The 12457-nt window shown below is 38.1% G+C and overlaps 1 protein-coding gene across 5 annotated transcripts in view; it reads left to right on the top strand.

Moving 5' to 3' along the window:
- Positions 1–12457, top strand: part of SLCO1A2 (solute carrier organic anion transporter family member 1A2) — a 77349-nt gene that overhangs the window by 34697 nt on the left and 30195 nt on the right. For 2 of the 5 annotated variants that reach the window (XM_010988832.3, XM_031444008.2), the window contains exons 2-3: positions 9904–10095; positions 10440–10561. In XM_010988832.3, the coding sequence (XP_010987134.1) occupies positions 10502–10561 (60 nt within the window). In that variant the 5' untranslated portion in view covers positions 9904–10095; positions 10440–10501. The remainder of the gene's footprint in view (positions 1–9903; positions 10096–10439; positions 10562–12457) is intronic. The other 3 variants (XM_031444010.2, XM_031444009.2, XM_064479091.1) reach the window with 3 other exon arrangements.

Here is a 12457-nt window from a genome sequence, read left to right as displayed (position 1 = left end):
TATAATGGAGAAATGCAGTGCAACACTGGGGGATGGCATTGAGTGACTCATGCCCTCTGAACTTGCTTGTGTCTGATACTGAATGTATCACTTCCATTTTATAATATGTTGCCCAGCACCTGCCTCACTCTCTGACTTGGTGAGGCTGACAGAACCCAGTTCATCGTGAGCAGCTCCAGCCACATGGTCGTTTGATGTGCCCTTGGCAGTCAGTCCACTGTCTCCAGGCCCTGGTGGCTGCAGCCTTGATTTAAAAGCCCAGGGGTTCTCTTCTGTGATTCTTATATTGGATCTTACCATCATCTTCACACATTGTCTTTTCCCACCATGGCTGTCTCTGTAAATGTATACTGCTTTCCTTCCCACGGAAATATGAGCATCATCTGGTTCTTTTCTTTGATAAAGTTAGAAAAGAATACACTTTACCGGTAAATGGTTGCATAACATACATGGATAACATGCACCGGAGACCGTGTCAATTGTCCCTAGAAAAGATGTCACATCTTGCACAGCAACTACAAATGGTGTTCCTGCTAGTCTGAATTTGTGACAATGTCCTGTCATCTTCCAGGATCTGTCTATTTACTGTAGAGCCAGAGCGGTGTGTTAAATGGGGCATAGGAAAGGAGTTCTGCATCCTTTGGTCCTCCATAGATCATTATGATAGTTCTTACCCCACAAGCCAAGGAACAAAGGTGGAGGTTCTACCATTTACCAAGAATGTCTGTTCTAGTTATTGGGGACCCAAAAAATAACCATGAGTGTGCATGTGGACCTACTGTGAGCCAGACCTGCACTCGGACTCCATTTATTATCTGCCCTCATATGGCCTCAGACTAACAGGAGGTCTGTGATGACTATGATGATGAGGTACCCATGTCAACTCAGACTCTATATCCTAGTCCTTGAACTGTCCCCAGTGTAAGGTTGCCCTAGTAAATGACCAGAGAGCTCTCTGAGCAAGGACTGGTGGAAACCAATATACTTATGAAGATATCATGTGCCCTTTCTCCTGGGGACCTGGCCTCTCCCTTAGCCAATGCTTTCCAATCTGAAAAAATGGCTCAGCTAGGGAAATTGAATAAGCTATTACAACGTTTTGCTAGGCATGGCTGCTCTCAGCCCCCTGGTACTCCACCCTTGATTCCTTTTGGTTGTGAAGGTTGAGTCATATCCTTGTTGATTATCTACCTCCAATGCCCCTAGGGTTGTCACATTCTATTAACCATTCCCGTAACTTCCTGTAGTTCAGATACCGCTGGTTATTACCCCAACCTTGATGCTCATTACAGTAACTATACCCAATTTGCTTCGGGTATTTAAATGCTACCAGCTGGCCTCTGTTGTTTTGGATCCTTTTCATCCCCTTTGCTCTTGGAGAGCCCTGTTCTGTAAGAGTATCTCTGAATGTTAGCCCTGCCCTGCAGAGGGCAGCCATCCCCCGGGTTCTCAAAAATGCTTACCAGTGAAATCCTTATTGCTCTGGCACATGGAGCATTCTCGGGGCTCTCCTATGAAACACAGATGACTGCTGGGGGGTTTGACCTTATGTGCTGTATCTACTTGAGTACACCCACTTCTTTGACCTTTTTCATCTCTTCTAGCATCTCCCATGGAAGTTCTGGAATTTCTATTTCACTTAGTGTGGACTATCAATTTTTCAAACTTCCAAGAGACACTCTAGAAGCATGCTAGCTTAACCCTTGCCAATATTAAACCTCGATGAAACTTTATATATAAGAGGTGTGTCATAAAGGAAAGCGCAAAACAGATATAGATTGTTTTGAGATGTTGGCTATGGGAAATTTTTTTTTTTAATGGCAGAACTCACAATCTTGCCAAATACTAATTATAAAATGTATCAGGAATTTTCAGGAGCAATATATCTGAAAACTTTTTTGCGTAGCCTGGGTAAAGTTCACACACTTGTGGATCAACTATTCAAACATTGGCATTGCCTTTCTCCATTTCAGTTATTTTCACTTCCACCCTCAGATCAACAACCCACATGTCTGGCTGTTCCACGTGGTCTTGTCACCTCAAAAAACTACTCCTCATCTGGTATCTTCCACCAGGAAATGCATCTGAATTTTTTTTTTTTTTTTGCTTTAACAGTAATATTTTATTTGCCTAACTCGCTAACCTTTTCAATTAATCAACTTTTCACCTGTATCACATTACTGGTAACACGGCATTCCCCGTGGCTTTAGTCTGTTACTTCCTTATTCTTCCTTTCCTTCTGTACTCAACCTTGACTTCATGGTCTATAACTTCAATTCTATATTTATTGGCCTCCTAGATTCCTTTATTCCTTTAACACACTGCTGAATCAAAATAGCCAATTTCAAAGTCTAAGTAAATACATACATCTATTTATCTCCCCCCTTTTCTCTTGCCATCGAATGTTTCCAGCATAAAATCACATAATGATACTGATGATATTCTGTACAAGTTCATATCATCCAGTCTGATGCAGTCAAGCAATCAGTGCTATTTACCAGTCCTTTCTTTTACTCACTTCCACTTAACTTCCTGTTTTAATCTCCATGCTGACTATTTTTAACTTTTTGCATTCAACTGAGGTCTTCTAACACCTCCCTGACACTCCTCTTTCTCCTGATGAACTTGCCTTCCTCGTGAGAATGTGGTAATCATTCTACACAGATTCTCTTAACTTCCTCTCACCTCAAAATTTCCTCAGCTTCCAGTCAACTTTGCTTTCTTTAAAGTACGCCACATACCCTTCCTCATACAAAGACTATCTACATGAACATATGAAGACTCGTACAAATGTGCATAGTCAATCTCAATAGTAAGTGAGAAAAAGTTAAACAGCAAAGCTACTCATTGCTATCTCTGGGGAGGGTGTTTAATAGTTGGAGGGAGAGTTATAGCAGACTCTACATTTCTGCTGAATGGAGGGAGAATGTTTGTCTTGGACCCAAGAAGCTAACCCTCTAGCAAAAAGAAAAAAAAAAAAATAGGAAAATATAAAAACTTACAAAACAATACAAAAAAAAATACAAAAACCAACCACCATGAAAAATAAGTACAATAAAGGCTTCCCATTGCTTCAGCTTAGTAGAGAACACAGAGGCAATTCGCCAGAGGACAAAGGGTGATCAGAACAGACAGATGTGCGCAAATCTCGTCAACTGCAAATAGATTTTGGATAGTAATCCCTGGATAAAAATTAAAAATGTGGCAAGTACTTTTTGAAGTTTAGTTTTACTTTGGATTAGTAAGCGTGAATTAATTGACAAATACATCCAAAGATAACATGACATTGTGTTAGGTTTGGGAGTCAAATATACTGGGGAAAAGCAAAATCTTCTTGATCTAAGAATCTGAGATAAAAAATTATATGAAGTTGGTAATAGAGGGGAAAATTTTTTTCCAAGAGGAAAAAAATTCATGATTATTTCGCTACGGATAAGTGTTGGTCATAGTGGAAGATCGTGTTGGACTGGAATTGGAAATATCAGTATGAACTCATATTTAATATTTTTACATTTACTTACATTATCTGTCTATATTTGTTGATGCAGACACGTATTTCCTAGGTTTGCCTGTATAAATCTCCATCTTAGCTTCTAAATATTATTCTCCACAATAGAAACCAAGATTTCTTGGAGAAAGGGTTACTTTGAGAGCTGTGTCAGAGAAAGTGGGAAATGAGCCTGGAACATCTTTAGGAACCAGAAAGTAAGGAAGTGGCCAAACCATGATGGGGACATATCAGAAGAACACAGGCACAAATTTTAAGAGGTTTCTACTAGACATGGAGGTATATCAGGAGGATATAGGAACCAGCTTGAAGGGACTTCTACTAGAAGATCTAAACGTGAATATAAATAATACAGACAATAGATTGTAACCTATTGAAAAAATAAAAACTCACAACTCTATACTGAAACAAGTGGATAAATAAATACTGAGAGAGAAAGGGGAAGTCTTTTGTAAAGTAGAATGCCAACTGATAGATATAACATGAATAAAAGGATTAGAAATCATCAATGGATACTAAAACTAGAGGATTAAGATCTGGTGAGAAATAGGATATAGGCTCAAAACATCTCCATGAAAATTACCTATTTTTACAAAAGGAGAATATTAACCATACCGAAAAACCTGGCAGGTATACTTTAACCATGTGACAAAAGCTAACATTCTCCAATATTGGAACAAACTGACATCATGTGTCTCAAAATATAATTCACTGAGGAGGATATAGTATCACTTCAGTGGTATTCCTGTCCAAAATGTGTAGTCAAAACCTAATTGTGAAGAAACATCTGACACTTACAAGCTGTGTGACCTTGCACAAGTTACTTGACCTCTCTGTGCTTTAATTCCCACATCTTCAAAGTCAGGATGATATTATTTATGTCATAAAGTTTTGTGATAACTAAATGGATTGACATCTGTAAAGCTTCTAAAACTCTGTCTGGAATATAGAGAGTAGTATATAATGTTTATATATTTTTATTATTATCTCCAATTACATACAGTTTTACCGAAAATACCATCACATTGTATATACTATAATAGAGCTTGTGTTTTTCCAACCTGGTCTTAGCCCTTCAGGACAATCTGCTTCTTCATGATTTTCCTGTATGTCAGGGTCTTTGAGAATGTCCAATAAATAGATACCAATAAATACCAGTTCTGTTCCTTCTATTTTAACTGTGAGTAAGTTGAAAAATAAAACAGAGAAGTATTACACAGAGTCCAAAATATCACTGTTAGCACTAAACAAGCCGATGTGAGAGAATGTGGCTCGTTTCTGTTGGCAGGCAGGCTTTTTTATAGTTAACTTCCAGACAGGTAGACTTCCCCATGTAGTCATCAGACCATGTCAGCCTCCTCCACACGGAGTGAGTGAGGACAGGGAGAGGAAGGACATGTGGTGCTAATGGAATTCCATCTACATAGAAAGAAATAACAAGAATGAGGAATAATAACAGTATCCTTTTGCCTTTTTCTCCGTCCTCCATGAAGAGGTTTTACCCTCTGACTTTAATATATTGTGTTTGCTCTGCTCCTTAAAGCATTCTAACTAAGGACTTGGTGGTAATTCAGACTATATGTCCCGGATTTCTTTGGACATTTTCCCCACACATAACTTAAGTAAGGAAGCTGGATATACCTTGCTGAGTGAAGGGTTCAATGGCTGGGTTTACCTGATGCAAAAGTAGTTGGTTAATATATATGAATCCATTAAAATTGATTGATTGGATGACAAAGTCTCACTTGGTAACACATGGAGATCACAGGGTCTGCATATGTAATATCAAGAGCTAGTCAACTAGGCCAACTAGTGAAATCTCCTGAATTTAAGAGCATGAAGGAATAAAGGTATAATATCCAATGGCATAAATAGCTACCCTTCACTGTGTATTAGCATCATCTTACACACTTACCATGTGTTGTCTTATTTAATTTTACTGCAGCTGATCGTGATTGTGCCAGTCATTTGTGTTGTCCCTTCCCATCCTCTGATCCTCTCTGTACCCCCAAGGGACTGACTTCAGAAAACTAAATTTTCCAGGTTCCTTTGCATCTGATTTCCAGTTGGACTGTCAATAGGACTTGGTGTGAGACTGGGGTGGTAGAGGGGAACAAGCAGGGCATTTTTCCTGCTCCCCCCTTTAAGCGGTGCCTCTGGCAGTGGCTGTGTGTCCCTGAGGTCGCCAGCTCCTGCAGCTCAGCCCTCTTCCCTTTCCGATACAGCCTTAGGAGTGGGAGAGACTTGCCACGGGCGGAAACCTCTGTGTTGCCTATCCACTGTCCAGTTCGGCTTTTTAACTCTTCTGATAACTTTAGAACTGGTGTCCCATAATTAACTAATCGAACTACCTGTCATGGGTTCTATTTTCATGTCTAGACCTTGACTTATATAAAGATACAGATTATCTTCATTGTATGGATAGATTAAGGGACTTGTACAAAAACCACACAGCTAGTTTAAAAATAGGCTTTCATGGCAACATTGTAAAATGACTATAACTCAATTAAAAAAAATAGGCTTTCAAATCAGTAGTGCCTCATTTCAAAGCTCAAGTACTTAAACCTCTATGCTGTATCCAAATGATATTCCAAATGAATAGTCTGCAAATAAATAGTTTTCATTAATTGCTCATTTTAATTACTTAGCCCAGATTGTCTACATGATGGGACTAACCAGCTCTTACTGTCTTTAATTGTCAATCTCTCCCATTAGCTTGTGAGACTGCTTGAGAGCAAGAACGAGTGTTACTTATCTTTGTATGCTTAGCACCAGCTACTGTGCTTGGAATGTAGTAGAGCCTTAATAAATATTTGTGGAATGAATGAATAATAATCACTTCCACTTACAGACCGACTGTTTCATTCCAGCAAGCATGCTAGGGGTCTTACGGAAATTTTATAACTCAATCTTCATAACAGTCTTGCAAGGTAGGCATAAATCTTCCAGCATCATAGATAAGGAAAAACAGGCTCAGAGTTGAAACAGCTCACAAGTTAATTAGGTTAAACCCAAGCTAACTGCGCTTTAAGTTCTGAACGTCTTGCTATATTCATTAATGTGAATGCATAAACACACTCATAAACAATTGGGTTGGGAAAAAAAAAAAACTCTGAACGTTTTACTAGATGTTCAGTTATTCGGGGAGCTTCATGAACAGAGAAAGTCTTCTCTCTGTGAGAAAAAGGAGGAGTTCAGTATTTACTTGCCATCATTAAATGAAGGAACAAGCTTCTGTATCTGAAACAATGCTTATGCAGGCAAAAGGAAGAGAAGAATTAGGATAATAATCTGAAAAACGAAACAGTTTAAATTGCAAAAGTGGAAAACATTGGCTACTCCCATAATTATCTAATCATTCTCTAGAGTTACTCAGCATGAGATGTAATAGTGACAGTATTTACAACCAGCTCTCCTAAAGACTTCTCCTTAGAAGTCAGGTTTTAGCATGACTTTTCCATGTCTGGGTCTATTATCTGGAGCAAGGCAGCAAGTTTTCTAAAGTAACCTGGTAGGTATTTTTATTACTGGGTTGTTGATGATGGTTTTTGCTTGTGTTTTTGTGTGTTCCGTTCCCTGTTTGCGTGGTAAAATCCTTTGTATGAGTCTATGGCCCAGGTGGGTTTCTCCCTTAGGTTTTCCTAGAATGATGCATTCCTGGTCTCTGAGCTTGGAGTTAAAATAATGCCTACATTTGTAAGGCTGATTTGCAGAATCCGTTGTCTTATCCTTTGGTTTCTGACGAAAAGGAACAAATAGAAGCAAAATAACTTGGTAGGCATCAAACAAAGGGTCACTGTTGATTCTCCGTGTGCTGCTTTGGCACGTACTTTCTTGGCTGGGTATTGGTTGAATAATTTCTGCTGGATACAGCCAAGAGCCTGTCCTCTTCCTGCAGAGCTGGGAGCCATCTGAGGATTCTGGAAATAAACATTTTTCGTAAGACTTTTGCTGGTGGGACCCTCTCTTTTGTCCCAGGGAAAGGATGTTCTCCTAAGTCTTCTTCATGTATGTACTACGAGTTTTTGCCACGATAAAGCCTTTATTTTGTTAATTCAATAGTATATAATAATATAAGATTAAATGTATGGCTTTTTTTCCCAGATGACTTAGAGTAAAATAAGCTATGTCTATGTATTTACCACCGGGGAGAGAACACAAGAAGACCTTTTGTTAGTTTTACCAAAAATTGTATTCTCTTGTGGTTGAGACATGCCATTCAGGGCTAGAAACCAAGAGGTGTCTCAGACCCCAGAGTGTTGCTATTCGGTGGGTACAGAGTTTCAGTCGGGCAGGATGAAAAAGTTCTAGGAATCCACTGGCCCAAAATGTGCAGAGAGTTAACCATTCTGTAATGTGCTTTACCAGCTAGAACAAAAATAAAAACAAAAACCAAAAGCAGAGTCGTGACCAGCAGACCTGCAAGAAACTCAAGTACGTTTGTGCGAAGTAAGGTCCTGAAGAATGGCCTGCCCCCATGTGAATGCCGAGAAGGCATTAGAGACGTAAAGTGATTCTCCGCTTAATAAAACTCCAGCAAGGCGTTTTCATTAGCAGTGGTGACTGATGGGGAGTTGTCAGTGATGCTGTGGTCCTGGGAGCAGAAGTCACCGTGTAAACAAGGGGGACTAACAAAGGGGGACTGTTCACACGCCTGGCGCTAGCCCGGCCTTGAGGATCTAAAGGAACAACGGGTGCATTCTCTGATTTGGGGCCCAAGTCCTGAAAGGTGATTGTGACGTTCACTATGGGTATTTACAAATTTTGTTAAATAAAAAGAATAGAACTTATTCATTCATTTATTGATTTTCTTCCATTAAAAAAAAAGTGTCTGAAAAGCTGAAATGTTTTCACAGTACAAGCTGGCAAATTAGGGAACATTTAAGGTTAATTGGATCACATTCTTTCCAAGTGCTTAGCTTTTAACAATACATTTTACGCCAGTCAAGACAGTTGTTTATAAAACTTCTTTCAAGGCTGTAAACACATTTTGAAACAAATCTTTGAGGCATGATGATAAAACCTGCACAGTATCACAAAGCATAGAAGGAACAACAATTTGCCTACGTGGTGATTTTCTGTGTTACCAACTCCACCCTCTGGGCCCCCTCAGCTATGTGGAAAAACTAGGCATTTTGAATAGTCTTGTTTGTAGCCACTGAGAAGAATGAAGTCAACTTTGATACAAAAAGGATTAAGTTCTCTCCCTCTCTCTTTGTTTGATTGGGTGACTATACTGAGCTTCAATATATCAAAATACCAGCAAGGAGGGATAAAAGGAAAGAAGGATAGTGGAGAGGGATTGGGTCCTAAAATGTATGAGAAGGAGAAATGGGGGCTATTGAGGGGTTTATGATAAAAGCAGATGCACTACAGATGGAGACCAAAGAATAGCTCTCCCCACTCTTTTGCAAAATGGTCCCATTCTATGAGTTTTTCCAAACCCAGTGTCATGTATTTGCACTACAGTTAAGGTTGCTTGGAATTTTATCTGAGGGATTTCTTTCAGGATAAGTTCATTCCTACGGCCATTCAGAATTGCCAAGCATGTCTCTAATAATCTCCATCCATGACCTCTGAATTTTTTTCACCACCTACCTACCGGACCAATTTGTATTTGATCATAAACTGTCTAGTTCTACTCCAATGTGTTTTCTTGAAAGGTTTTACCTTTCCCAATGAAAGTGTTAAGTTCCTTGGGATCTGGGTCCAAGGACTTTCCGCAGAGCCTTATACTTCCCAACCTGGTTAATATTGTCTTTAGGATAACGTGTCTGCCTTGGTCACTGCTGAAATCCTTTCAATGACTGGCACATAGTAGACTTTTGATAAATATCTGTTGTTTTCGTGAGAGAGTGAGTGAAAAGAACTAAGCTCATACATCATCGTTCCATGGCTATTGCCTTATTTGTGTGTAGGGTAGTGGGATTCAGATTTCTAAGAATTAAGTGCCATTCAGAATGTTGTCGAATAGATGTCATTCAGAAGATTTTAATAAATTAACGCCAGAGATACTGTTAAAATAGCATCTGGCAACTTGAAGTAGATTTACTAGAATAAATATTGTCAGAGTGAAATACTTTGGTTTTGGTACAAAATATTGCCCTAGTTTCAAGACACAAAATTGACAAAAATCTTTGACAAGGGGTTAGTAGAATTTAATAGAGTTTAAGTCATCTTTTTGATTTACATATAAAATGTGTGCCTGTATATATAGATACACATATATCTGCATTTATTATATGTGGATATACATATGGATTTCTTCTTATGTGTTTGATCTTCTCCTAAACCTACATCTTAACTTGCAGCTGTAGGATTCTTTTCCAGATCGTAGATGTATTTGTTATTTTCACTTAGGCAATTTCCATGATTAAAATTCCTTGTCTCCCCAGGTTTCCGTGAATCAGCAGTGCCCCAGAAAGTGTTTCCCTTCCTGAGACTCCAGGGAAGTCTTGGAACGCAAAGAACTCGAAGAGGGAACCTGGCCAAATAGAGATTTTTGATCCTTGGTAGGCTGGCTAAAGCAGATTTTTTAGCACAAACACAAATCAAAGTCTGTGTGTTCTTAAAAGCAGCATTTTCATGTAAGTCCAAGGAGTTCACTTTGATTTTATTTGTTTTGGCTAAAGAAATGAAACCTTTGTTTCAACCACGTGGCCATTATTTTGCAAGGGGACCATAACAAATTATTCTAATCTTTAATCTCACTAAAGAGTAACTACAGTGATTTGATGTAACTTTTTCAATGGAAAATTAACAACTAAATCTTCTCCAACGTCATTGCTTTCGAGATCTCAATCAGAAGCTTCCTAGGTATTTTTGTAATACAATGGATTCTGATTCTGTTCTTCAAACTTAGTATTTTCTTCAGAAGAATGACTATTTATGATTTTGTCAGAAATTTAATAGATTTTTGTCTCCTTAAAAGAATAGAACTAAGAAATATCAAGATTTAAAACATAAATATCTTGGAACACTTGGAAGAGCAACATGGGAGAAACTGAGAAAAGAATTGAAACTCATAGAATAAGATGTCTTTCCAAGCTGAAGGTATGGACTTGCTTTGTGTGGATAAATGTATTGTACCATATATATATAAATTTTTTAAACTTAGACCTTGTAAAGTTGTTCATATCCTCATGTAGTGATCTAATATTGATGTCCTAAGGCCTGATACATCGATAATTTCTTGCTTTAATGAAGTTGGTTTGTAACTGAGAGTGTGTCTAAGTAGGATTATTGATTCAGGCAATTTAATCAGAAATAGTTTTGTGGGGATTTAAATGGAAGACGGGGTCGTAAACATTTTCAAGCACACATTATATTAGAGCAGGACTTGTTTTTCCTGAATCAAAGGCCAGTTTATTTCTTACCCTTCTGGGGCTTCTAGGTCAGAGGAGTGTGGAGGTCACTCCTGGAAAATGGTTCATTGGACACAAAAGCTTTATTGATCTGTATGCAGTGATGACCTCACAATGACCCACTAAAACAAATGTTTTCTTAGAGCTTGGGCAACATACCAATCATTCTCTATAAGAAAAATGCCCATTTGGTTGGGTGTTTCTGGTATTCTTGACTATTTCAGAGCAAATTCTTTTTGCAGAGCTTCAAAGCCATTTTGCCTTCAAACAAAATCTGTATTTTAAACCAAGGGCTTGGGGAAAATTGTCTTGATTCTACAGCTAGTGCCTGCAGGTGGTTTCCAAACTATGACACTGCCACTAATTTTCTTCCCTTCAAAAGTTTTTCTGTTTATACACGTGTAGGAAAAATCTATGCATGTACAAAGTGGAGAATCATGATATAGATGTAGAAAATTACTTTTGCCCGAAATGCTACTTGAATTACACTGTTGTTCAAAACTCCCCTGAAATTATCCCTCAATTCTCACGTCCATCTCCTGAAATGAAGAGGTTAGAAATAAAGATTGAGGCCCTGGCCTCCTAGGTGTGTGCCAAGTTCAACTACTTAGTTGCTGTGTGACCTTGGACAAGTTGCTTAACCCCTTTGTGTTTCAATTTTCTCATCTGAAAGAGGTAATAACAATATTCTTATCTCATAGAATTTGTTTCTTCTTACGTGCTTGGAACAATGACTAGAAAACTGTAAAGGGTCAATAAATATTAGCTATTATTAATAGCATTTGTGGAGAAAAGTCAAGTCAGGTGTTATTTAGAAAGAATTGATCTTTAAATTTTATTTTTATTATTACTTTGGAGTTTGTTGGGTTTAGACATTGACGTGAATGCTATGGCAAAATATTGACAGCACAAGTTTATCAGGTAAAAGAGACAATTGCTTAATAATCAGCTGTATTTTTCTGTTTATGTGGCCCTAGAAATATGCTCCTTAAGCAAAATGTTTTAGAAAGTATCAAAGTATTCAACAAATTTGCTTCAAACTCTAGGGCATTGTTAAAAGCTGGTGGGACTAGATCTGTAAACAGAGAGATTATTTTGCATTAGACAAGGAGTCTGATCATCTCTAGCCCAAGTCAGAATAGTCACTAGTTGCTTTCACTCTGTGAAATGAAGCCTACAGTTTAGACAGCTCATCTAGGTGTTTCAGGAAAAGAGTGTTGGGATCATGATTCATCTAGTTTCCTTTCTGAAAATATTACATAAAATAAATCATTCTCTCAAGTATGGTCTTCACTTTATGTGGTAGACCCTGCTTGCTTTTACATATAAAACCTGAACTATAAAACCATGAAAAAATTGTTTACTCTCAACAATGTGCTTCGCAAAGATTTACAGTGTGATGACAGATTTTCTACAAATGATGTTTAGTGTAAAAAGACAATTAGTTAGAGAAATATCTGAACTGTCTCATCAGACAAATAACAATGTGAGTTTTGACTCCTATTGCGCTTGATATTTAAATTTCCCAGGTCTTTTTGACATAAATTTCTATTCAGAGTTCCCCAAACTAATTGGTGCAGATAAC

This window comes from Camelus dromedarius, chromosome 25, assembly GCF_036321535.1.
Source record: "Camelus dromedarius isolate mCamDro1 chromosome 25, mCamDro1.pat, whole genome shotgun sequence".
NCBI lineage: Eukaryota > Metazoa > Chordata > Mammalia > Artiodactyla > Camelidae > Camelus > Camelus dromedarius.
Note: the sequence above shows the minus strand (reverse complement) of the source record. Positions and strands in the feature narration are given on the sequence as shown.